At 56.6% G+C, this 23087-nt stretch overlaps 1 protein-coding gene and 1 long non-coding RNA gene across 4 annotated transcripts in view; one reads left to right on the top strand and one right to left on the bottom strand.

Annotated features, from left to right (window-relative positions):
* NECTIN1 (nectin cell adhesion molecule 1) overlaps positions 1–11525 on the top strand; it is a 93970-nt gene extending 82445 nt beyond the window's left edge. Inside the window, exons 6-9 of one of the 3 annotated variants that reach the window (XM_086678872.1) lie at positions 243–390; positions 1619–1694; positions 2158–2274; positions 2554–3003. In XM_086678872.1, the coding sequence (XP_086534998.1) occupies positions 243–390; positions 1619–1694; positions 2158–2274; positions 2554–2880 (668 nt within the window). In that variant the 3' untranslated portion in view covers positions 2881–3003. Of the gene's footprint in view, positions 1–242; positions 391–1618; positions 1695–1912; positions 2024–2157; positions 2275–2553; positions 3004–10160 lie in introns of those variants that run through there. The other 2 variants (XM_086678875.1, XM_086678876.1) reach the window with 2 other exon arrangements.
* Positions 1–23087, bottom strand: part of LOC147576927 (uncharacterized) — a 253624-nt gene that overhangs the window by 20231 nt on the left and 210306 nt on the right. The gene's annotated exons all lie outside the window — the stretch shown is intronic.

Here is a 23087-nt window from a genome sequence, read left to right on the forward strand (position 1 = left end):
AGCCAGAGTAGGAGGTCTACCCCACCCTAACTGGGCCAGCCCCTCCCAGAACTGACGCGGGATGGAGGAGGGGCACGACAGGGGAGGGGGAGGGGGACCAGGCTGGGGCATTGCCTCAGGGTCTGGTTCTCTTGCTTTGTGCCCACCTCTCCGACTCCGAGAGTCCTCTCCCTCTCTTTCTCTCTCTCTCTCTCTCTCTCTCTCAACCTCTCTCTCTCTCCACCTTCCTCTCTCGGCTCTAGAAAAGCCCCTCCCCCAGGAAGACCCTGGAAATGTGGCCAGGTTTCTAGGGGGTACCGTGGCCATTGTCCTCATCCTTGGCGTGGCTCTTGCCATCTTCATACTGCATCACCGACAGCAGAAGAACCAAATGGAGCCGGACTGTGGCGGGTGAGTGTTGGCAAGCCCACCCATCGGCCCACCCAGACGCCCCCTTTCAGCTGCCGCTGCCCTTTCTGAGAAGTAGGTGTGCGATTCTAATCCACGGTTTACAGATGAGGAAACGAGGCACACAGGTTAAATGCTTTACACACGTTTACCCCAGCCGCTGACAAAGGGTGAAGGCAAAAGTCCATGGTGAACGGAATGTCAACATGTTAAGTAAAGACAGGATCAGAAATAGTATCATGTGGGGCGCCTGGGTGGCGCAGTCGGTTAAGCGTCCGACTTCAACCAGGTCACGATCTCACGGTCCGTGAGTTCGAGCCCCGCGTCGGGCTCTGGGCTGATGGCTCGGAGCCTGGAGCCTGCTTCCGATTCTGTGTCTCCCTCTCTCTCTGCCCCTCCCCCGTTCATGCTCTGTCTCTCTCTGTCCCAAAAATAAATAAACGTTGAAAAAAAAAAATTAAAAAAAAAAAGAAATAGTATCATGCAAGCTATTTTGGAGCACAAGGTGAAAGGAAAAATCAGTAATACTAATCCTACTTTTTAAACTTTTATTTTATTTTTTTTTAAATATTTTTATTTTTGAGAGAGCGTGCACGCGCGCGCACGCACATGAGCGGGAGAAGGGCAGAGAGAAGTGGGGGACAGAGGATCCAAAGCAGGTTCTGTGCTGACAGCACACAGTCCAAGGTGGGGCTTGAACTCACCAACCGTGAGATGGTGACCTGAGCCGAAAGCAGACACTTAACCAGCGAAACCACCCAGGTGCCCTTCTACCTTATTTTAAAATGCTGGTATTTTGTTCGTCTTGGACTTTTTTGCATTAATTTTATTTTTAAATATATTGTATTCAACTATTATTTATCGTGATGACCGAGACTTCTGGGGCCCCCATAAGCTTTGCACTTGAGGTCTTGCTCCCGTCACCCTGGTCGTAGCCCGAATGCATCCTCGGGATTTCCCACTGTCCTCCAGGCCAGGACACCGGAGTCTCACACGGTTCCCATACCCGGGCTGGAGGGAGGGACAGGCTGGGCTGGGGGCAGAGATGCCCAGGGAGATAGGAGGGGCACTCTCAGCCTCCACCCAGCTATGCTGAGTAACCGCACCCCAAGCTCAGACCATCTGGGAAGCTGCCTGGGAGCAGAGCACTGGGGGGCCGTCAGGGACCAGGACTGTCAGATGGCCTGCCTGGAACAGAACCCCCTATGTGAGCCTTATTCTGTTCCCCCAGGACTTCAATGCCCTCCTCCCAGAAGCTGGAGCCTCCCCACCGCAGGCAGAGCCACCTTGCACCTGAGGACATCCAGGTGGGCCTGCGGCCCTGGAATGGGGGGCTGGGGAGGAAAACTGGGAGATGGCCACCTGAAGGCAGAGCCCTCCCACATGCATGGGCCTCTGACCAGTCCCCAGCACGGTGCTAGCCCTGGCCAGTTCCCAAAAGGCCAGGCCTGGGTGAGAGGCCGTGGCCCAGGCTTTCCCCTCCCCCTACAGAAATGACAAACTAGGATCCTCCCTCCCTGCCCAGGGCCCACAGGGGAAGCTCTTCCTCCACTGCTCGGTGCATTCATTCATTAAAAACAAAAAAAATCAAGTACCCAGCAGATGCCTGACCCTGTGCTGATCACTTGTGCCTCCCAGACAGCCACGAGCGTGGTGAGTGCCAGGATGGGGATGCATGGGAACCAGACTGGGGGGGGTCCAAGACGGCTGCAGGGAGCAGGGTGCAGGGAACAGGCCGGGTAGCCAGCCGCTGGCCTCCTTCTCTTCCAGATTCTCCACCTGGAGCCAGGGAAGCAGCAGGTGCAGCCGGAAGAAAAAGAAATGCAACAGCTGGTCCTGCAGACCCCCTACTATGACCTGGGAACCTCCCCCTCCTACTGCCCCTCGGTAAGGACCACCGAACCTCCGGGAGGGTTCCCCAAACCCAGCTCCATTCAGCCTGGCCACGAGCCCAGCTGCCTAGAGGGAAAGAGGGCAGAGGAAGCCCAGGAGATGGGGCAGGGAGGGCACAGGTCAGCCCACTAGGGAGGGGAGGGGTGGCCCTTCATGGTGGCAGCGGGTTCCCTGGGCAAAGCGGGGTCTCGGATGCTGACAGACCAGGGCAGGAGAGTGGGGCTCCCAGTGGGGTGGAACCCCAACCTGAAGCCCAACTCTCTCTCCCCCAAGCCCCGCCCTCCATCTCTGCGTCCTGCACCCCAGTCCTCCGTCCTGCCAACGACCACCCAAAAGCCAGCAGCGGCCCCTCCTCCTGGCCCCACTCCCAGCCGCTCAGAGGGCCAGCGTCCACTTGAATGGCTGCCATCTCTGCCCACAGCTTCTGCCTTTCAGCAGACATGGGGGCTGGGGCGGCCCCTAGACGGCACCAGCCCAGAGACTCAGGCCAGACCACCTGGGCCCAAAGATAACACATTCTCTCCTGGCACTGGTGGGAGAACCAGGCCTTTGTCTTCAGGGCACAGCCATCCTCCCTCTCGGCTGGGAGAGCCAAAGTGAGCCCATCTTGAGATGCCAAATCCAGCCCCTGGTGGGGGTAGCGTTCCCAGGATGCCAAGCCCAGAGGACCAACCTAGCCCCTACCTTCTGATTCTATGCAGGGGGTAAGGAGACCCCCAGCCATTTATTGCTCCTCAACCAGCCTAGAGATTTGGAAGCGAGCTAGGACACACTGGGGACACAAAGTCCGCTCCTTAGACAGCAGCTAGACAGCCCCTTCCCAAGTGAGGGTGCACGCCCAACCCTGTGTCCCAGGCTGCACTGCGTGGTCCTGTCAGTTCCAACAGAAGGGATCATAATGGCGGCGTGAGCAGTTGCTATGTGGAGAGGTTCCAAACACTATTCTATTCAACCCTCACAACAACCTACGTTGTTAAGTCCTGTTATCGCCCCATTTTCTAGAGGAGGAAACTGAGGCTCAGTGGAGTTGTGAGGTTTGTCCAAGATCACCCAGAGAGCACTGGGAAAAGCATTATTCAAACCCCTGGTCCTCTGGCTCCCAAGTCCAGGCCCTAACCACGCAGCAGCCACTAGGATGAGCAGACCGGTGGGGAGTTCACCTAAAAACAGGAGCCTCGAGACTTGCGGAGCCTCCGGGTGGGAACCAGCTGATGCAGAGCATCCTTCAGCCCCAGGCTTCCTGTCTGAAACAGAATGCCCAGCTCTACTGCCTGGCTGTCCCTCAGCTCCAGGGACCCAGAGAGCACACAAGCCAGCCCCTGAGAGCTCGGGTCTGGCGTTCTGAGTTCAGTATTGGGTGTCACTTTGGGCCACCCAATAAACACAGAGATTCAGCTCACCCACCCCTTCCTCCGGACGGTGAGAAAGGACATTCTTCCCAGGCCTGAGCATGGTTAAGGTAGGAGGGAGTGCAGGGACCCTGATATTTCCAGAAAGGAGAAAGCCATGCCCTGTTTAGGATTCTCCAAATCAGCCTCGCTCCTCAGCTCAGGCCCTAGCCAAGAATCCGTAAACTTGTCAGAGCCCTGGGTGGACAGAGAAGTGGGGAGGGAGGGAAATAAGCAGAAATGGGGGTGGGGGGAGGGCTGAGGCACAGGGGGGGAGAGGCTAGTGATTTAGAAAGTCACGGAAGCCTCCAACGGGATCCCCTGAAGAGGGGCCCAGGCTCGGCATAAAAATCGCTGTGATGTAACGGGACAGCTGCAGCTGGCTGGCCCCAGTCCCCACTAACGACTTCCCAGTCCTGGGCTCTGACTGCTGCCCCCTCAGCCTGGCACGCAGAGCCCTCCCTGGGGGCACAGGAGGGGCCGGACAGCTCAAGGACAGCCCCACCACCTCAGCCCCCCACAAAGCACACTTACACACACACTTACACACTTACACACACACACACACGCCCTCTCTCGCACAAGCCCCTCACCCCAGGACAGCCCGCCTCGGCCCCGCACCCCCAATCACACTCCCCCTGCAACCTCTCTCCTATAAGCTCCAGACCTCGGCACGTGGCTCCGACCCTGTCCCCTCCCTTCTAGCCCTCCCTCCCCGGCCTCTGCTCATATCGGATTGAAGGAAACCCCGACTGAGCTTGTGCATTCAAGAAACACAACAAGACCTCTTGGGACACAGAACAGAGCGAGCCAACCTCTACCCATCAGCCACGGCACAGACGGGGCCAGATGATGGGGACATCTACGGTCCCGAACCCAGAGGCCAAGCGACTGGGGCACTGGGGTGGATGCGTGCGCATGAAAATGGCCTGTAGGGTGGCGTAGGGAGGTCAACTCTGGTGTCCCGGGGAGGCAGTGGTGTTGTCGCCAAAAGAAGTGTAATTCCTTTTGGCTCACAGAGCAATTACCGGGCCGGGAGAGGATTTATCCCCGGCGCTCTGGCCTGTTGGCAGTGCAGCTTGTATACAAGTCACATTATTGATGTCGTCATCAATTCTCCTTCCCAACAAGTGGTGAGAGGGAGCCAGGCAGAGAGCATGCACTGTTCGCAGAAGCAGGCTGGGGAGGAGAGAGAGAGGGCTGCAGGGGGTCCAGGGGCCCAGCAACTAGAGCCTGGGCGGCCCAGTCCCCGTGCTGCACACACACCCAAGGGCACTGACCAAGATGGCAACACAGCCCTCAATTTCTATCAAGGTTCCTGGGCTAGGAGTCTACTCACGTGGCAGGTACCATTTGAAGAGCTTGGTGGCTCCGGAGGCTAGAACTCAGGAAGGACTCCCAGAGGCTCCAGAGCAGAGCCACGAACTCTAGGAGAGCCAAGAGGAGGAGACATTGCCTTGTCTCGAAGGAGAGACAAAGCCCAGGCTCAGAGCAGAAGACTGGACACAACGACCTTTGGAGGGACGGAGTACTGAAACTACTGTGTCTCTCAAGAAGGAGCCACCCAGATGGGATTAGATGCAGTGGGGGGTGGGGGGGGAGGGCAGCTGTGAGGGACCAAGGAGGGAGCAGGCAGGGAGAGTTGTCAGCCCCTGCTGCAGGCCTGACACCTGGGAAGGGGGTGGGGAAGGAAGGAGGGTTGGGTGGGAAGAGTCTCGGCTGGCCTCACGTTCTACAAAAGTTTGGGGCAGGCCACAGAGTCCTGGAGCCACAGTCACTCATTCACTGCTAGCAAAGTCCTGCCCCCGCAGGAACGGTCCCGCACGGGATCCCCGCCATGCTCAGTCCTTGGTGGGAGCAGCCGGAGGGCTGTGACCTCAGCACAGACACGGTGAGGGATCCAGCTCCGGCTGCGTCAGCCACACTGCCCACAGCAGCCCTGAGTGGCGCATGTCCACGGCCGCCATGGTCCACCCTGGCACCACGGAGGTCTGCTCCGTGCCACGCGGGCCCCTCTTCCTGAGGGACGTAACCCCTGTTGCTCCAGAAGATCTCAGGGTCACAGCTGGTACGCATCTGTCCTTTCCACACCCCTTCTAGATTCCTCTCCCTCAGCTACCGCCTCAGCAGGTCTCGGTGGCTTTCCCAGTGCTATGACCCAAATCTTCATTCCTGAGGGGTCTGAGCCCTTGACCAGCACACCCTGCTCAGCCGGGGCCATTGCATGTGTCCATTCACCATTAAAGTAGAAGCCCCAGTAGTCCCCTGTGCCCTGCACCTATCCCTCCCTGTGTGACAGCAGCCCCGCCTCCTCCTGCCGATCAGAGCCAATTCGCTCCAGCAAGAAGGGCTCCACCAAGAAGGGTGCCTGAACACCAGCAGGCAAGTGCCCCGGTAGTAGCCTGAGCTCAATGTGCAGTGGGGCCCTCTGCCCTCCAGGGCCCACGGTTGTGAGGCTGGGAAACACAGCTTCCCCCACTGGGCCACTGGGAGTGATGGTCAGTGGGGCCACCCCTGTTTTCCCTTGGGTCTCCGGACCCATGTATTTCCCTGCTGGGGACACAGCACCCTATGGAGGCTTTCAAAGTATTGCCACCGAGCTAGCCCTTCTGCTGGCATTTGGATGGTCCGGCAGCTACAAATGGGGCTGCCATTCAGTTAAGCCTCTGGTAGTCAACAATCCTTCTCTGGGCTCCATCCAGTTTCTGTAGGGCAGAGACTATGGGTTAAACGGAACTAAGACAGAGACCACCCCTGTATCCTTCTGGGCTGTAATGACAGCATTAGTCTCTCCCCGACCTCAGCAATGACATCACTTTTGACTTGCCCTCTTGGCTGGTGGGGGCATTTCCAGAGGTTTCCACCTGGCTCTTGTCCCGCAGACCAAGGGTCCAATGAGATATGAGCACGTCAAATGCCATGCCCCCTAGCAATGAATGTGCCCTGTTCTCTGAGGTCCTTGCCAGGGCGTTGAAGCCCATGTCCTGCGAAGACACCCCCAAGTAAAAGCATTCTTGCCTATCCAGCCTTGGTTCTGGCCCCTTTGATCCAGAACCCTCCAAATCCAACCCAGGAGCGCTAGCCTGGTTTCTGCCGGGACATGCCAGTTAATTCCTGCCACCGCATTCTCCCTGGGTGGCATCTCTCCTCTTTCATCAGGCCAGCTGTCCCCAGCTGGGTCACTCCAGACTTTATCTTCAGTTATCAGCCTGGCAGCCCAGAACAGAGGTGGGGCAGCTCCCGAGGGAGGCACCTGTTGCCTTGCAGGGGGAAGACCCCCGCAGCGTCTTCCGGCCTGGAATGGTGCTCACTCTTGCCGGGGATGGGTGGGCCACCTGCGTGCTCTGAGGGGACACATCCATTTACTGTCACCTCAGTTCCCGAGTTCCAGATTTTCCCAGCCGGAGCCCTAGAATAATACACCTGGCTTAGCCAAGCATCTCTGGCGCTCTGTGATGATGCTTATTCTCAAATCCTGGATCTGCCCCGCTGCTGGGTCGGCTGCAGGTGGAGGTGGGGCCTCTCTATCACCCCCTACAAGGGCCTCCGGCTCTCACATTGAGCCCCTCGCTGTCGGTGACTCCCAGCTTCTCATTATCCCTAAGTGCCAACATCACCAAATAACCAGCCAAGTCCATCACTTCCCTGACACTGCTTCCTGCACGTCTCCAGCGGCTGAATCACCGAGCCTGACAGAGCATCCCCTCCGCCAGGGCGCTTCTCCCAGGTCCTCACGGGTGAGAGCGTTACCACCAGGCTCTGTGGCCTACTTTCCACCTGCGGTGGGTCCTCCTTGCTGCCAGGCCCCAATGCCCAGGTTACCTGTTGCCACCTATCCTTCTCAGACCGTTCCCGGTGTCGCCGGTGCTAGTTCGAGGCCTCCTGGAAGAGATGACAAGATGTGATGGACGAGAGCTTCCCTGGGAGGGAAGGCCTCTGGAGGCCAAAGCAGAGGGGACAGAAGGCAGGTCTGGCCTCAACACAGGTCCGGCCCTGAGGAAGGAGTGGGGAAGAAGGGCGGAGCACGTGGGACAAATCTCAGGCTGCGGCACAGCTCTGTGAAAGCTGCCGCTGGGCCCGTGGGGAACCCTCCAGCCGGAGTCGGAGAAGTCCTGCCAGAACGGCCTACGCCAGCACCTGGCCCTGCTGCTCAGGGACAGGAACAGCAGGGAAAGCGCGCTCACCACAAATGCCACGGTGGATCCGGCAGGTGACAGCTGTCACCCAGCAGTGTTCCCCACGGCGGACCCGAGTAGTGTATTTCCAGGGCTGCTACAGTTTCAGACAAAACGGAGTATGGGACGTCCCGGGCATGGATGACCTTGGGGTGACCTCGGAATGGAGCCGGTGGTCAGGTTTCCCAGAGGCCATCTCAGGGTATGACAGCTATCAGTTCTCCGAACTCATCCCGGGAGGCGTGTGCCTTCCGGGACAGGCTGGTGGCCAGGGCCAGGCCTACAAGGTGCTCTTGCCAGGCGGGGCTCAGGTCACTGCTCTTTGCATCTTTGAGAAAGTTCTATCAAGGCTGAAGGCGAAGCATCCAGGGTTTCCAGGGGACCTCTCCCCGCCCCCCGGAACCCAGAACTGGAGAGCTCCCCTCCACCCCCCTGGGTGAGATGGCCCGGAACCACCTCTCGCCATCACCCCCAATCTCCCAGGCCTCTGTGGGGATCAGAGCCAAGGCTGCCCCAAACAGACGGCACTCGGTCGGGAAGGGTCCACACAGAGAAGTTCTGTGGACATGCTGGTCTCTGAGCAGACGGCCTCGGTGGGAATGCGCCCGGGCTCCCACCCACCTGAAGCACCCATCCCTAGGCATCTTCATGATGACGGGAAGGACAGGAGGCAGGGTCCATTCATCCCGCGGCACCGCTGGCGTGTGGAATGAGGACACCATCGATGTGTCCATCGCCTGCCTCCGCAGGATGGCGTTCACACCATCCGGGGAGGCGGCCACCCCTCCCATCTGGGGGAGTCCCCACTTGTGGAGTCCCAGCTCCTCTGGCCTCGGGGGCTCTCGGGGATGAGGCGAGTCTGCACTGCCTCCAGGAGACCCCTTCCTCTCAGCAGCTGCTGCTCACACACTGCCCTGCTTGCCTCGAGCCCACCTTCCCGGCCCTCCAGCTCAGGGCTTGGGAGCCAGACCTCCTGTCTCTTCAGCCTCGCCCCCCCTTCCTTCTGCCTCTAGCCTCCTGTGCCCTCAACGTCCTCCCTCACCTCCAGGCAGGCTCTGGAAACACTGGGGGCTGCAGAAGGAAAGGCGCTAGGGTGTCAGTTTCACTTCTGGGAAATCAGGAGCTAATTGCTCTAATCTTAGCCCTGCCGTGTGTCCCTGACGATGGTCACCGATGGGCACGGGATGGGCGTTGCTGAAAGGCAGATGAAATCAGGACACTCAGCCTTCCTGCCATGCAAGCAGCCCAGCCAAGGAAAAGAAAACAGGCACCAGCCTAGGTCACAGGGGGTCGGCCTCCCATGGAGCAGAGCCCTCCACCTTGCCCCCAGGCTCCTGCCCTGCAGGCCCTGGGAAAGTCACCTCTTCCTCCACCCCTGTTCCGCTGACGGGACCATCTGTCTGTCTGCTTCAACACTGGCACTGAGCTTAGGAGGAGGCGCTGGTGAGGCAAGCTCCAGGGCTAAGAGCTGGCAGGGCCTCAGAAGTCACCGAGAGACCCTTTGATCTTGCTGAAGGGGAAACCAAGGCCAGGTGAGAGAGAGAGGGAGGGGCCCGGCCCAGCCACAGCGGGAGTAAACAGTAGAGCAGCAGCCCCTGCCCTCAGGTGACTCTTGTTCTAATAACCCCCCAATCCAAGTAAGAGTCAGAAGTAATGCAGTGGCCCCTTGCAGAGCTCAGGTACGAGCTGGAGCCCTAGGTTTCCATGATAGTGCTAGTTCACGTAAAATTTTCGTCCCCTGTTTTACAAATGAAAAACTAGGCTCAGTTGGCTCGCCTACTTGACCGGCCGCGGCAAGAAGCCCAGCTGAAGTTCAAAGCCAGGTCTTCTGACTTCAGGTTTCATTTGATGGCCCCACAGCTCTGCCAGTATCTTCCCTGTAACCTCAGGCACATCGCTTCCCCTCTGTGGGCCTCAGTCTCCGCCCTCCGCAAAATGAGAGGGTTGGCCAAAATAATCTCCCGGAGCCAAGCACAGGGGGGCTGGGGGCAGGACCCACTCTGCCTCCACTCACCCCAGAGCCCTCCAGTGATCTACAGGTGGTAGAGACAGCTTCGCAGAGCAGCACATAAATGCTTTGTGACCAGTTTTGTAAACGCTTTTGCCAACCCCTGTTTTCTCTCTTGCCACTGATAGATTGTTTTTCTGGTTCTCTCTCTCCCTCCATACCTCACAATTTTCCACGGCCCCTTCTTCTTCCCCATGCACCCACCTCACCCCCCACACCTCCCCATCTCATCCCGATGCCTGGCCCTGAGGCACTCTGTCCCTGCCCTTACCCACCTCGCCCCCTCCTGCACCTCTGCCTCATCTCTAGGGCTCTGGCCTAACGGACCCTGATCTCCGCTATGCAGAACTGGACACCTCAGCCCTGGAACTGGTGCCAGGGTCATGGACGACCGTGCCAGGGCCTGGAGAGGTTGTGGAATATGCCACCATCCAGCTGAGCCCACCCTAGCACATGACCCCTAGCCACCCATCCCTACCTCTGGGCAACAGGTACATTCGGCCCTCCTCACTCTTCCCAGTGAGACAAACGCATGGAGGGCTGGAGAGAAACTGTGACAAAAAGGGGAGGGGAGGTGGGCCAGACAGGTGCAGAAGGCACCTGCCCCAGGGGTTGGGAGGTCTGCAACGTAGTCCCATTTCTGCCGTGAGTTTACTGTGTTACCTCGTGCACATAATTTCCCCCCTTGGAGACTCAGTTTCCCCCATCTGTGAAACAAGGAGGTTGGAACCAAGAATCGTTAGGGCTCCTTCCTGCTCCAACGGTCCCCAATTATCCTTCTGTGGCTCCAATAGGGATACACTTCTCCCAGCGGCTGCCTCACTGCCGACATCACGGGTGACCTCTTAGCCCTCACCCGGCACCTGGGTGCTCCACTTTATTTTCTAATCACGGGGCCCCCAAGGTCAAGGCTGCATGCTCACATCTCCTCTTGACCTCTCTTGGCTCAGTTGAGCAGCTGGATTCAACCAACCTTTACTGAACATCTGCTCTGTGCCAGGCACTGTGCTAAGGGCTCAGGGTTCAGAGATTCCCGCCCAAAGCAAGGTCCTGCCAGGGGGCTCCCGGCAGAGGGGAGGGTCCTGAGCTCCTGGACTGAAAGAGGAACTGCTGGGCTCTGCAGGGGGTGGTGAGCAGGGCTCTCTCTGCAGCCTGGATCCTGGAGTTACATGGAGGTCACAGAGCAGAGAATCAGAGAGACAATAAGGAAAGTCACCAAACACGTGAGCCTCCCTGAGAGGTTAAAGGAAGCTCAGGACCCCTCAAACTAAGAAGCTAGAATCCCAGGGCTGGAGACTCAGATCCAAGGGTTCACTGCTCCAGCAGCAGGTGAGGAAATCTGAGCTCGAGGCCCTGCGCTACGGGCTGGTGTGGGGATGCACAGGGTCGGGGAGGACAGAGAAAGAGACATGATGGAGAAGGTCAGGATTAGCCGGGAGAGAGATGGCAGTGCTGAGTGTGAGAAAAGTCCCACAAGGCCGCTGAGGGCTGACACTGGAGGGGGTAGGACCCAGGAGGGACTCACTGGTGGCCCCCACGGCACATTTACTCCACTGCGTCTCGGGACCCAGAAGGGCCAGGACTCTGCTCCCTAGCCAACCCCGTTGTCCTCCACCCCCCTGCCTCTCAACACCCCCGTGCACTCCTGCAAGACATCAGCCATCCCCAGCCACCTCTACAGACAGAATTTCGCCTAGCCCCAAACCCCGCATTAGTGTGGGAAGGACAAGGACCCAAAGGGACGCAGTCTTCCCAAAGGCCCCCGTACAGCCGTCTTTGGAGATCCTGGCATTGTAATCGGCCATCTCCCTCCTCTGACTTGTCCACCCCACCGAGGAAGGGGTGCTGCGGGCATAATGAGAGGGCTACTTCAGAGCCTTCCTGTGAGGTCTGGGCCCCGGGAGGCCCACAGGGAGGAGGAGGGCGTAGTGAGAGAGAGACCGGCTTGGGTGGGGAGGGGGCAGGAAAAAAAAAAGGCATTAATCCCATAAATCCTAATTTGGAAGCCGTCCCAGCCCCTCTGAAGCACAGGGAATTGGGGCGGTTATAATCCTGGGTGCTCCTGGCAGAAACCCAGGACAGGGAGAGGTTGTGCCACCTCCCTCATCAGCTCTCACTTGCCGCCCCTCCCCTCTCCCCCCCCCCCCAGCCAACATTCCCACTGCCAGCAGAGCTAAGGAGTGTCGCCTGGATCCCACTGTGGGAGGGGACCCTGTTTGGGTCTGAAAGGTGCCGGGCCAGGTTCTGGGAAACAGAAGGCACAGGGCAGGGCCGGGCTCTAAGCTGCGGGTCTGGGGGGAGAAGGAGGCTGTTCAGCTGGGGAATTGGCTGGCTCCCAACCCCCAGCCCCCGGCGCCTGGCCCCTTCCCACCACGTGTTCTCACTTGCCAGCTTGAGCAGCCCCGAAGGAGGAACTGGGATGTCAGACAGGAACAGGTGCACAGCCACTCGGGCAGACCCTCCCCCTCACAGCGGGCCTGGGCCATGAACCCCAGAAGCCCAGGGGTGAGCACCTCACCTCCCCCTCACCCCATCCCCTTGGACCATTTGATGCCCTCCACGAGGCCAGAAACGTGTTGGAACCTCTGGATCATTAAACCAACAATCAGCCAGTGACAGAAGTACCCAGAGAGAGGTGCCTCCCCTGGGAGAAGGGGGCACGGCGGGTGAGGGGCAGTGGGCAGAAGAGGCCAAAACCTGGGGCCCCACGGCCCGCACCCCCTTCCCAGGCCTCCCTCCCCAGTCCTCAGGCAAACTCAGCCTTTTTGCCCTTTCTCCGGCCCCGGGCCTGGCCAGTCTCTGTCTGCCCCCAGCGTCTCTGGTTTGGGCTCCCCCACAGTGTCTCCTCCCCACCAGCCTTTCACTGTCCCGTCCACCAGCTCCTCTCTTCCCGGTTCTCATTCACACATCTGTTCCTCACTGCCCCCTCCCCCAACCTTCCCTTCTCTCTCCCACCCCAGCTTCTCCCGCCCTTTCATCTCCCCCTTCCTGGAGCTCACCCCACTAAAGCTGCCGGCTCCAGAGGCCAGGACTTCAAAAGGAGATCAAAGCTGGGTTCCCCCATCAAAGACCAGGCTCTGCCAGGAGCACCCCCCCTTAGACCATAACTCTCCCTGACAGGCCAGAGTCCCACATCCCAGCACCCCAGGAAGCACATTCTCGGCCAGAGCCCCATGCTGGAAAGGCTGCTGTGTTTGTTGGAAAGTTCCCAGCACTTGGGATTCAAAAAACTAGTGGAAACCCAATACAGTGAGCCCCTTACTGGCTGTGTGACCTTGGGCGGGTCACCGAACCTCTCTGACACACAGCTACATTGTCTAAATGGGCTATCGTAGGGGCGCCTGGGTGGCTCAGTCAGTTGAGCGTCCAACTTCGGCTCAGGTCATGATCTCACAGTTTGTGGGTTCGAGCCCCGCATCGGGCTCTGTGCTGACAGCTCAGAGCCTGGAGCCTGCTTCCGATTCTGTGTCTCCCTCTCTCTCTGCCCCTCCCCTGTTCACGCTCTGTCTCTGTCTCAAAAATAAATAAACAGTAAAAAAAAATTTTTTAAATGGGCTATCATTCATCTTACAGGACTATCAAATGGATTAAAGGAGGAAATTCAGGTAAATATCTAGCACTAGGCCTGTCTTAGAATAGTAGGTGCTCAATAAATTGTTGCTTTGACTATTGCTGCTATTACAAAATCCTCCAGAGATGAGAAAATGTAGAAATGAGAACAGAGGTGTCCAGGGAGTGAGGCCTGCTGCTACCTCAAAAGACAGGGGTCCAAGCATCTCAGTTTTGGGCCCCGAAGGAACCACTCCATCTGGATCCCGCTCACCGGCCGGCCGGGGCCTCAAGAGCATGAGGCGGCCACTTGGAAGCCTCCTCGGCTTTGTCTCCAGCCTGGGCTCTCCTGCCCAGGCAGCCCCTTCTCCCCAGCCTCCGGCCCGCGTCCTTGCTCTCAGCCTGGGCCCAGCCCCACATCCCTCAAGGGGATGATGGCGTCTAGATGGGGTGGGAGGTGGGGCTAAGAGGCCAGGGCTGCATTTATGAAACTTTTCTTGGCTCTGAACATCAGAGAACTCCAAGGAGGACGTGACTTGAGTAAGTCCCTAAACCTCCTGAAGCTTGTTTTCTCATTTGTAAAATAAGGGGTGAGCTGCTTCAAATCCCCCTTTGGCTGCAGACTGTGCATACATTATAATTTTAAAGAACCGAGGAGGTAGAACTCCAGGCTTTCTGAGCCCCTCAGGACCAGGAGACTAGAAGCCGATCTTCAGCCCACACTGCTTCGACAGCCGGCAGCTGTGGCCACTCAGCATCCCTGCCGGAGCCTCTGCTGGTCCGGTTTCACCAGGAAGCAACCGAGGCTCGGGAGAGGAATGGGCCTGCCCCCTGTTCCCGTGTACCATCTGATGGGGACGATTCTCCCCAGGTTGGAAACGGGCATATGGGAGCTCGGAGCCAAGGAACACAGGTCAGGCTCTGTGCCGCCGGCCTGCCCCACGGCCCGGGACTCTTCCGCCCCCTCCCCACTGCCCAGCACTGGCCCCACCCTACACGTCTGCCCCCGTTTATACCCCCAGTCCCAGGGCTCCCCAAGGCAGCATCCCACCCTCCGGATCACCGGCCCCCCGACACACTGAGAAAAGCGACCTCCTCCTTCCCAGCTTCCTGGCTCGGCAAGCCCTCCCTTGCCTGCCCCCATACACACACCAGGGTCCCCTAGGTGTCGAGGGCTGGGCCAGAGGTGCCCAGCAGCCTGTGCTAGGGGACGAGTTCCACACCTGTGCTTTCCAGTACACAGCCACTGGCTGCGTACTGTTCCTCATTGTGACGTTACTCCAACTTCGTTCCAACCTTAACAGACACATGCAGCTAGGGGCCGCCGCACCGATCTACACACAGCGGCACCGCCAAAGGGTCTGGCCTCTGCCCCTCTCCTCAGCGGGCACATTCAGCAACGGACACTTCTGAAGTGGGCCCACGGGATGTTCAGGGTGATGAGGCGGGCAAGAAAAGTTCCTGCTCCCCGAATTCCAGGCCCCAGGGCAGCCTCATTAGTTGAGCCCCGAGTGGCCACTACCCAAATGTGGCCAGACGCAGGGCGGGGTGGGCAAGTGGAGGGTAGAGCGCTGCCCTGAGGGGCACAGATTGGGAGCCCCCAGGCCTGAGCCCCACCCCCCTCCCAGGCTGCCTTTTTTTTTTTTTAATGTTTATTTTTGAGAGCATGAGCAGGGGAGGGACAGAGGATCTAAAGCGGGCTCTGTGCTGACAGCGGAGAGCCCAATGCGGGGCTCGAACTCGTGAACCGTGAGATCACGACCTGAATGGAAGTCAGATGCTTAACTGATTGAGCCACCCAGGCGCCCCCTCCCAGGCCTTCTGATTTGAGTCTTCCCTTCCCTTCCCAAGGACAGCCTTTGCTCCCGGGACACCTCACCACCTCAGGTGTTCTTTCCTTCTCTCTAGACCTGGAAGAGTAGGAGACCCAGGTCCACACCTGGAAGGGTCTTGGGAGCCAAATGGCCTGAGTCTTATGTTTAATATCACGGGAGGCCAGGAGCCGCACAGGCCAGACAGGGCAAGCGGGCCAGGGGCAGAGAGGGAGGGGAAGCCTTCCCCAGAGCCTGCCAGGCTCCTCCACTCATTAGGCAGAAGCACTCTGGCCTCAGCTGTCTTGGCTGCCCTGGCTCTCACTGCCAGACCCTACGAAACCGGGTTGGTGGGATGGAGCTCCCCCTGCTGGATAGCCCAGGAAACGTGCCCCAGTCTCACCCGGGTGAGCTGCGCCCAGGGAAGTGACAGTAGGATATGGGTGTTGGGTACCTGGGGTCCCTGAGACATCCCCGCCAGGCTCAGGGACATGGATGGAGCCGACAGAGGGGAGAAGATGGACTGTGAGGTGCCATTTGGTAGCCATCATTCTACCGGTTCCCTTCCTCTGCACCCCCTCCACCTCTCCCCGCTTTCCCTAGATACCCCAGGATCAGACCTGCCAGGCCCCGAGCCCTCCAGAGCCACCGTTACATCTGGGAAGACCACCTCCTGTTGCTAGCTGCCCACCTGTCACACCTGCGGCCACTTCCTCCAGCCTCTTCACTGGCCTCCCTGGGCTCAGCACCTGCCTCTAATGGCCATCCATATAGAGGACACGGTCCCCTCTCCATACGCACCCTGGCCCACAGCTGCTGCTTTAGGACAGCCCAGGACAGAAGCCTCACCTTGCATCCCAGTCCTCTCCGCCCAGACCCACAGAGCCCTGAGATTCCACTTCCCTCCAGCCCCACACATGAGGGAACAGGGGTGAACTTGAGAGTGAACGATTATAAACCGCACCCCATCATGGATGTGCATGGATCTGGCTAAGAGTGAGTGGGTGTGCAGGTGTGCATGCCTCCCCACTACCACACATCCTGTGGTACCCCAGGATGAGGTACCCCACTACCTCATCCTGTCACTGAAGCTTCCGGAGCTCTAGCCCCACGAGGAAGCTCCCCCAGCTTTCCAGAACCCCTCAAATCACCTCCACACTCAAATACCAAGCTCCTGCTTCCCGCTGCCCATCATCTCAGGCATCACAGGCTGATCCCCTAAAAGGGCCAAACAACTCAGACCGGACCATGGCTTCCGCTGGCCACTCAGAGCCTCAGTCACCTCTGTCTGGTCAGGTCCCCTTGCCCACCTTCAGGAATTGAGAGGTCCAAGAGGCCTGGGGGTTCCCAGATCATGAGGTCTTCCGGCGGGAAACTTACACAGCTTTTAGGCCAGTCCTGTGCCAACTGGTTCTCCTTAGACTGGGGAAGAGACAACCCAGGAAGTGACAGGGAGAAGTTCCCACCTTCCAGACTCTTGGGCCTGGCCAGAGCAAGCCATGTACCATTGACGGAGAGGGCCCTGGGGACATCTGGGCAGGGCCCCCACAAGGTGGCCATCTGTCCTCACTACTCGCAACTGCCCACAGGTAGGGCCCTGGGTGAGCAGGGGGAGGAAGGAAGCCGCGTGGCCTGGTAGACACAGTCCCCAGGGCACCAGACCAAGAGGCAGCCGTCTCCGATCCCCGGGTCTGCCTTTTCCTTGCTCCTGGGCCAACGAGGCCCAGCGGATGCCAGATCAGACCGGCTTGCGTGAACAGTGATGGGTGGGGGGCAGGAACGGGTCACCCCCAGGGCAGCTTAGGAAAGCCTCCACCTTCTAGCTAGGAGAAACTCCTCTCCCAGATTCCCCATCTCATCCCCAATCCATGGGCTGAAGAGGCTTGAGGGGGCCTTCATCCTCCCCACCAATACTTTCCCTCTCAAGAGCCCGCCTGCCACCCAAGATTTGTTGTGGGGATCAGTAAAGGATGGAGCCAACCCTGCCGGAGGCTCAGGAAGCTCTGGAGGAGAAAGGCCCTGCCGAAGGTCAGGACAGCAGAAGGGAGTGTATAGGTAAAAAGGCCTAAGAAGGAGCTGGGGCCGATACAGCCTTTCTGGCCGTTGACAAGAAAAGCAGTTCATGCCATCATCCACATTTCCAGCCGGCTTCCCCTGGCCTGACCCCCTCACCCCCCACCAGCCAGAACCCAGTCCTCATGCCCAAACCAGAACCCAGAGACAAGAGGTGTGCAGAAGGGCCACAGACTTGAAGTTCAGAGAAGCTCATAACCCCGGCCCCAGCCTACGTCCTGCTAACCTTCGTGCAATTTTTTTTATCACAAGGCAGGGTGGATCACTGTACCGTAATCCCTCCACTCTGATTTCAACAGGGCGTTTGTCCAAACATGTACGGGACAGAGAGGAATGGGCTGCGTGGCACGGCTAGGTGGGCTCCAAGGTCAGTACCGCGGTGCCCTAAGGAGCGCAGCGTCGTTTTACAGAACCCTCTCGTTGGCCCAGTTCCAACTTCCTCGTGGTTTCTTTGAATGCAGAAATTGTGCACATCGAAAGAAACAGAGCTGAAAGGAATTAGAAATTATTCTGTAGTTAAACTGGTAATCCAAAAGGTCTGTGAAAGATGTAAGGTTAAAACAAAACCCCTGAATTACATTTAACAGAGTTGAATGTGTTGTCCTTTATGTAGGTTCAAACCTCAGTCACACACATTTGGGATTAGCAATTCCCGGCTCGGTTGCCGTTCACGTAAACTGTTGCATCGACAGCACGTTTCAAATGAGGTTAACTGGGGCGCCCGGGTGGCTCAGTCCGTGAAGCATCTGACTCTTGGTTTTGACTCAGGTCATGATCACCGTTCATGGGTTCAAGCCCCACATCAGGCTCTGTGCTGACAGCAGGGAGGTTGCTTGGGATTCTCTGTCTCTCTGCCTCTCTCTTTCTCTCTTAAAATAAATAAATCAACTTCAAAAAAAAAAAAAATGAGGTTAACAACTTTGGGGATTTGCTGAAGTTGGTTGACCCGGCCCCACAGCTGGTTAACTTAGCTATTCAGTAACGACATCAATGTGCCCAGCTTGTTTCCTTGCCTGCTTGGGTGTTTATTGGTTTTATTTTGTTTTTATATATTTCTGCCCCAGTTAGCCTCAGTCTACGTACTTGCCTTCAAGTCAGGTCCACTCACAGTCACAAGATAGCTGCCCCAGCTCTAAGCATCACATCCAGGCTCAAACTTCTAACAGAAAAAGAGGCCAGCTCTTCCTCTTTTTAAAAGGGAGGGAATCTTTCCCAGAAGCCCCTGGGCTTCTCCTCCACCTCCGTGGCTACAATTGTGTCAGGTGGCCGGGTCCTTGCCTAAATCATTCATTGGAAAGGGAAATGGGCTCACTACGACTCCTTAGCCAGTTCTGATTCTCCCTTTGATGCATGGGGACTTGCTTAAAATCAGGTTTTGAGTTAGGAAGGAGGGAAAGGGGTGATGGAGAGAAGAGAGATGATCAGTCTCCTTCACCACTGCATCTGGGCAGTTCAGACTGTCTCGAGAGACTGGATTAAAAACATAGGCAGGGTGCCCGGGTGGTTCAATAGGTTATGCATCTGACTTCAGCTCAGGTCCCGATCTCACAGCTCGTGAGTTCGAGCCCCGCGTCGGGCTCTGTGCTGATGGCTCGGAGCCTGGAGCCTGCTTCAGATTCTGTGTCTCCCTCTCTCTCTCTGCTTCTCCCCCACACACTCTCTCTCTGTCCCTCAAAAAATAAATAAATGTTAAAAAAAAAATTTTTTTTTAAAGCACAGGCAGGGGCACCTGGGTGGCTCAGTGGGTTGAGCCTCCGACTTCAGCTCAGGTCATGAACTCAGAGCTCGTTGAGTTCGAGCCCGCGTTGGGCTCTGTGCTGATGGCTCAGAGCCTGGAGGCTGCTTCGGATTCCGTGTCTCCCTCTCTTCCTCTCTACCCCTCCCGCACTCATGCTCTGTTTCTGTCTCTCAAAAATGAATAAACATTAAAAAAAATTTTTTTTAGGGGCGCCTGGGTGGATCAGTCAGTTAAGCGCCACTTCAGCTCAGGTCATTGATCTCGCGATCTGTGAGTTTGAGCCCCGTGTCGGGCTCTGTGCTGACAGCTCAGAGCCTGGAGCCTGCTTCGGATGCTGTGTCTCCCTCTCTCTCCCTGCCTCCCCCACCGACACACACTCTCTCTCTGTCTCTCAAAAAATAAATAAATGTTAAAAAAAAAATTAGTTTTTTTTAAAAAAGCACAGGCAGGGGCGCCTGGGTGGGTCAGTGGGTTGAGCATCCGACTTCGGCTCAGGTCATGATCTCACAGCTCGTGAGTTCGAGCCCCACATCGGGCTCTGTGCTGACAGCTAGGAGCCTGGAGCCTGCTTCGGATTTCTGTGTCTCCCCCTCTCTCTGCCCCTAACCCACTCACATTCTGTCTCTGTCTCTCTCAAAAATAAATAAACATTTAAAAAATAAATAAATAAATAAATAAATAAATAAATAAATATTTTTTAAAATAATAAAAAATAAATAAAAAGCACAGGCAAAGCCAAAGCAGGGGCTTCTGGGCCAATCCCAGTCCTCTTCTGCCCAAGCGTGGGCTCTCGGCCCAGCCGGGGCTGGAATTAACACCCACTGTACCAACAGACATCTATGGAGCCCCTATTGTGCCCAAAACAAAAGGAACGAAAGAGAACTGTCCATTCGATTTCTGATTCAAAGAGTTTATGACATAATTGGAGGAAGGAGACAGAATGTATGACGGAACCAAAAAATAGTAATTCCGTTTGCATAAACCCCACGTGAAAATCAGCCAGCTTTCCTATGCCTAAGTAGAAAAATAGTAATTTAAGATTGGCACCCAGCAGCAGAGGAGCGGAGACAGACACTCCATGCTCTTGGGAACACAGAGGAAGAAGAGTGGTGTTACTAAAAATAATAGCAGCTTTAACTATAGTCAGTTAATAGTTATAGTTAATAGTAACAACAAAAATGGACATTTCCAGATACAGTGAGACCATCCCTTGCTTGGGGAGAGTTGTCAGGGAGGCTGGGTGACAAGAGACAATACAAGGAGGCTCCTGCAGGCGTGTGCCCACCTCACTTCTAAGATCTTTGTGTCCTTGCTCTATAGAAAATAGGACATTACAATGGTTTTTCTAAAAAATAGAAACTCCTAAATTTCTAAGGGTGCCGAATGTGTTGGGCCCAGTGCTGGGAGCTTTGGGTACATTAGTTTACATTAGTTGAATTCTGAATGATCCACATGCTCCCTTGAAGCCCTTTTAAGGGTTTTGGAATCATTCTTTCCTTTAATATTCAGGCAAACGTGGTCCCACGCCACACGCTCTCCAAGATTCCTGAGAATTGCCAGGAATGACCCGGCATTTTCTTGATTCCCTCTCACTCTGATTTCCTCTTCTTTCTCAATCTTGCTCTGTGCTCCGGAGTCTCTGCTTTTTTTGTCTTCACATTGACCTGCAGAAGTGGGGATTCTGAAACCAGACCTGGGGTGGGGGCAGGGAGAATCCAGGAAAGCTTCCTGGAAGACCGGGCAGTGTTTTCTGCCTTTTCCTTCATTTCCCCCTCCCCCCCCCCCACCCCCACAAACGTTACTGACATAAAGCAGAACCTAAGAGAATTCTACCGAAAGTTGGGAGTAACTGGGGAAGAGCTGGAAGTTTTCTAAGCCTAGCAAACAGCTCGAAATTTAAAAGCCAGACCTCCTGTCCTCCAAGTCCCTCTCCTGCCCTCCACACCTCCGGAGGTGTCTCCAGCCTCTATCCTCCAGCCTCCAGTCCAGCCGCTGGGCTCCCTCACACCTGCCCCACTTGTTTCGCACTCTTTCTGCATCTTCCTCTGGGGGTGAGGGCTGGCTGGAGAGCGTTATCTGTCACAGTCAGAAGGGTCCTTTTCCTAAACAAGGATCCCTGTCTCCCCGCCAACGGTTAGCGCCTTTCCCTAGAATGCAAAAGCAGCTAGAGACACACGCTCGATTCACAACAATCTGTGACACAGTGACCGTTGTTTACACAGGGAGGAACTGAGGCTCAGTGTGCAGTTAAGAAATCTGCCCAGTGTCACAGAGCTACTACACGGTGATGTGTGGATTTGAAACCAGTCTGTTGGCTCCAGAACCACCCCCTTTAACTATGACACTCATCTTCAAAGAGGCGAGGCTAAGAGAACCTTGAAGGATGGGGAATATACCAGGCAGAAAGCAGAGGCAGGTGCAGCGCCCAGACCAGCTGAGCTGACCAGCAGGCCAGAGCCGGCCCGGAGGCAGGGAGCCTGGGAAGAGGCTGGAACAGAGGAAGGGCACCCCCACCTTAGCATGGAGGCCCGAGGGAAGGCGATCAGGGGGTAGACTGGGAAGCTAATTAGGGGGGAAAACTTAGTGGACAAGTGGGTCAAATCCTACAGGAGGACCCACCTTGGAGGGTGAGAGAGAGAGAGGGGCCAAGAATCATCCAGATTTCTGACAGGCAACTGTCACTGTCACTGATGTTCACTGAGGTAGTGGCCATCAGGAAGGCGGGGAGGGGGTGTTTACGATGTGTTCGCATTTGCCCACGTGGAGGTGGAGGTGCCTTTGAGGCGCCAATGAGAGAGCTGTGCATAAGTGTACATGTGTCGGGGTGCGGTTCTGCAGCTCTGGAGACAAGCCCGCACTGGAGAGGCGGTCACGGGCCTATGGATGGTAATTAAAGCCATGGGGAGGAAGGATGAGCTCACGCAAGGCAGCCTGTGGAGGGAGAGGCAGAGGGCCTCAGATACCACCCGCAAAGCACTCCGGGGAACGGAGGGCCCAGGAGAACCACCCAACGAGCTAGCTGGGCTCTTCCTGGCATCGAGACGTCCCAGGGCTTGCTTTCCATTGACGTTTCCAGTGGGAACCTCCTCCACACTCCTCTTCTTCCTCTTGTACTCTGTCCCTGTCAGGTGCAGTTTCTGGTAAGAGTTGAAACTCTTCAATAGCGCCCACTTAGCAAAGGAGCCCTTGGGGTCTAAGCAGCCTGGGGACGCCCCTTTCCAGTAGGACTGTAGAGTGCACCCACTTTCTTGGGCTAAGGAGATCTTCCATGGGCCAGTGCCAATTGTGAGCGGCTAGGGTGTCCAAGGATCACAGGGTTTTCTTCTCCCCCGTCCACCTGTGCCCTTGCTATGAGCTACTCAGCATGTGAGGTCCCCCTCCTTTTAGGACATTTTAATGCAACCTTCTTTCCTCCAGTCTGGGCAACGGAGATATTCCATTCAAAGGCAGCTGTGAATATGAATGTTAGTATCCCTGCGGGTGGGAGTTGAAAGTCCTAGGGGCCAGGCTGAGGGAGCACCCCCAGTTGGGAGCAGCAGAGTGAGGCATGTAAAAGCGCAGTCCAGGGGGTGCCTGGGTGGCTCAGTTGGTTAAGCGTCTCACCCTTGATCTCAGCTCAGAGCTTGATCCTAGGGCCGTGAGTTCAAGCCCCACATTGGCTCGGCTCCACGCTGGGCTTGGAGCCTACTTTAAAAAAAAAAAAAAAAGCAGTCCAAATGAGATGACATTAGGGACGGCTGGGGAGTGGGCATGTCCTGCCGCGGCCTGGACAACTGCTTTCATTGATTCACCGATCCACTCTGTAGGGAAACACTGTGAAAGACTGAAATGGACCGAAAAGATTATTGGGTGTCCTGACCAGCACACGTGTGTGTGTGTGTGTGTGTGTGTGTGTGTGTGTGTGTGTGTGTGTGTTTACAACCTTTCATTGTCTTTGAGGTGTTTTACAGCTCTGGAAGTTGTAGAAAACTGGTAATAATGCAAATACTCATTGTCATTAAAAATGCAACTGGTGTTCCCTGGAGTGCTATTGATTACTGCCGGGTGGATGGACCCATTTTACAT

This window comes from Puma concolor, chromosome D1 (genome assembly GCF_028749965.1).
Source record: "Puma concolor isolate L17-30 chromosome D1, mPumCon1.1.hap2, whole genome shotgun sequence".
In the NCBI taxonomy this organism is placed as follows: domain Eukaryota; kingdom Metazoa; phylum Chordata; class Mammalia; order Carnivora; family Felidae; genus Puma; species Puma concolor.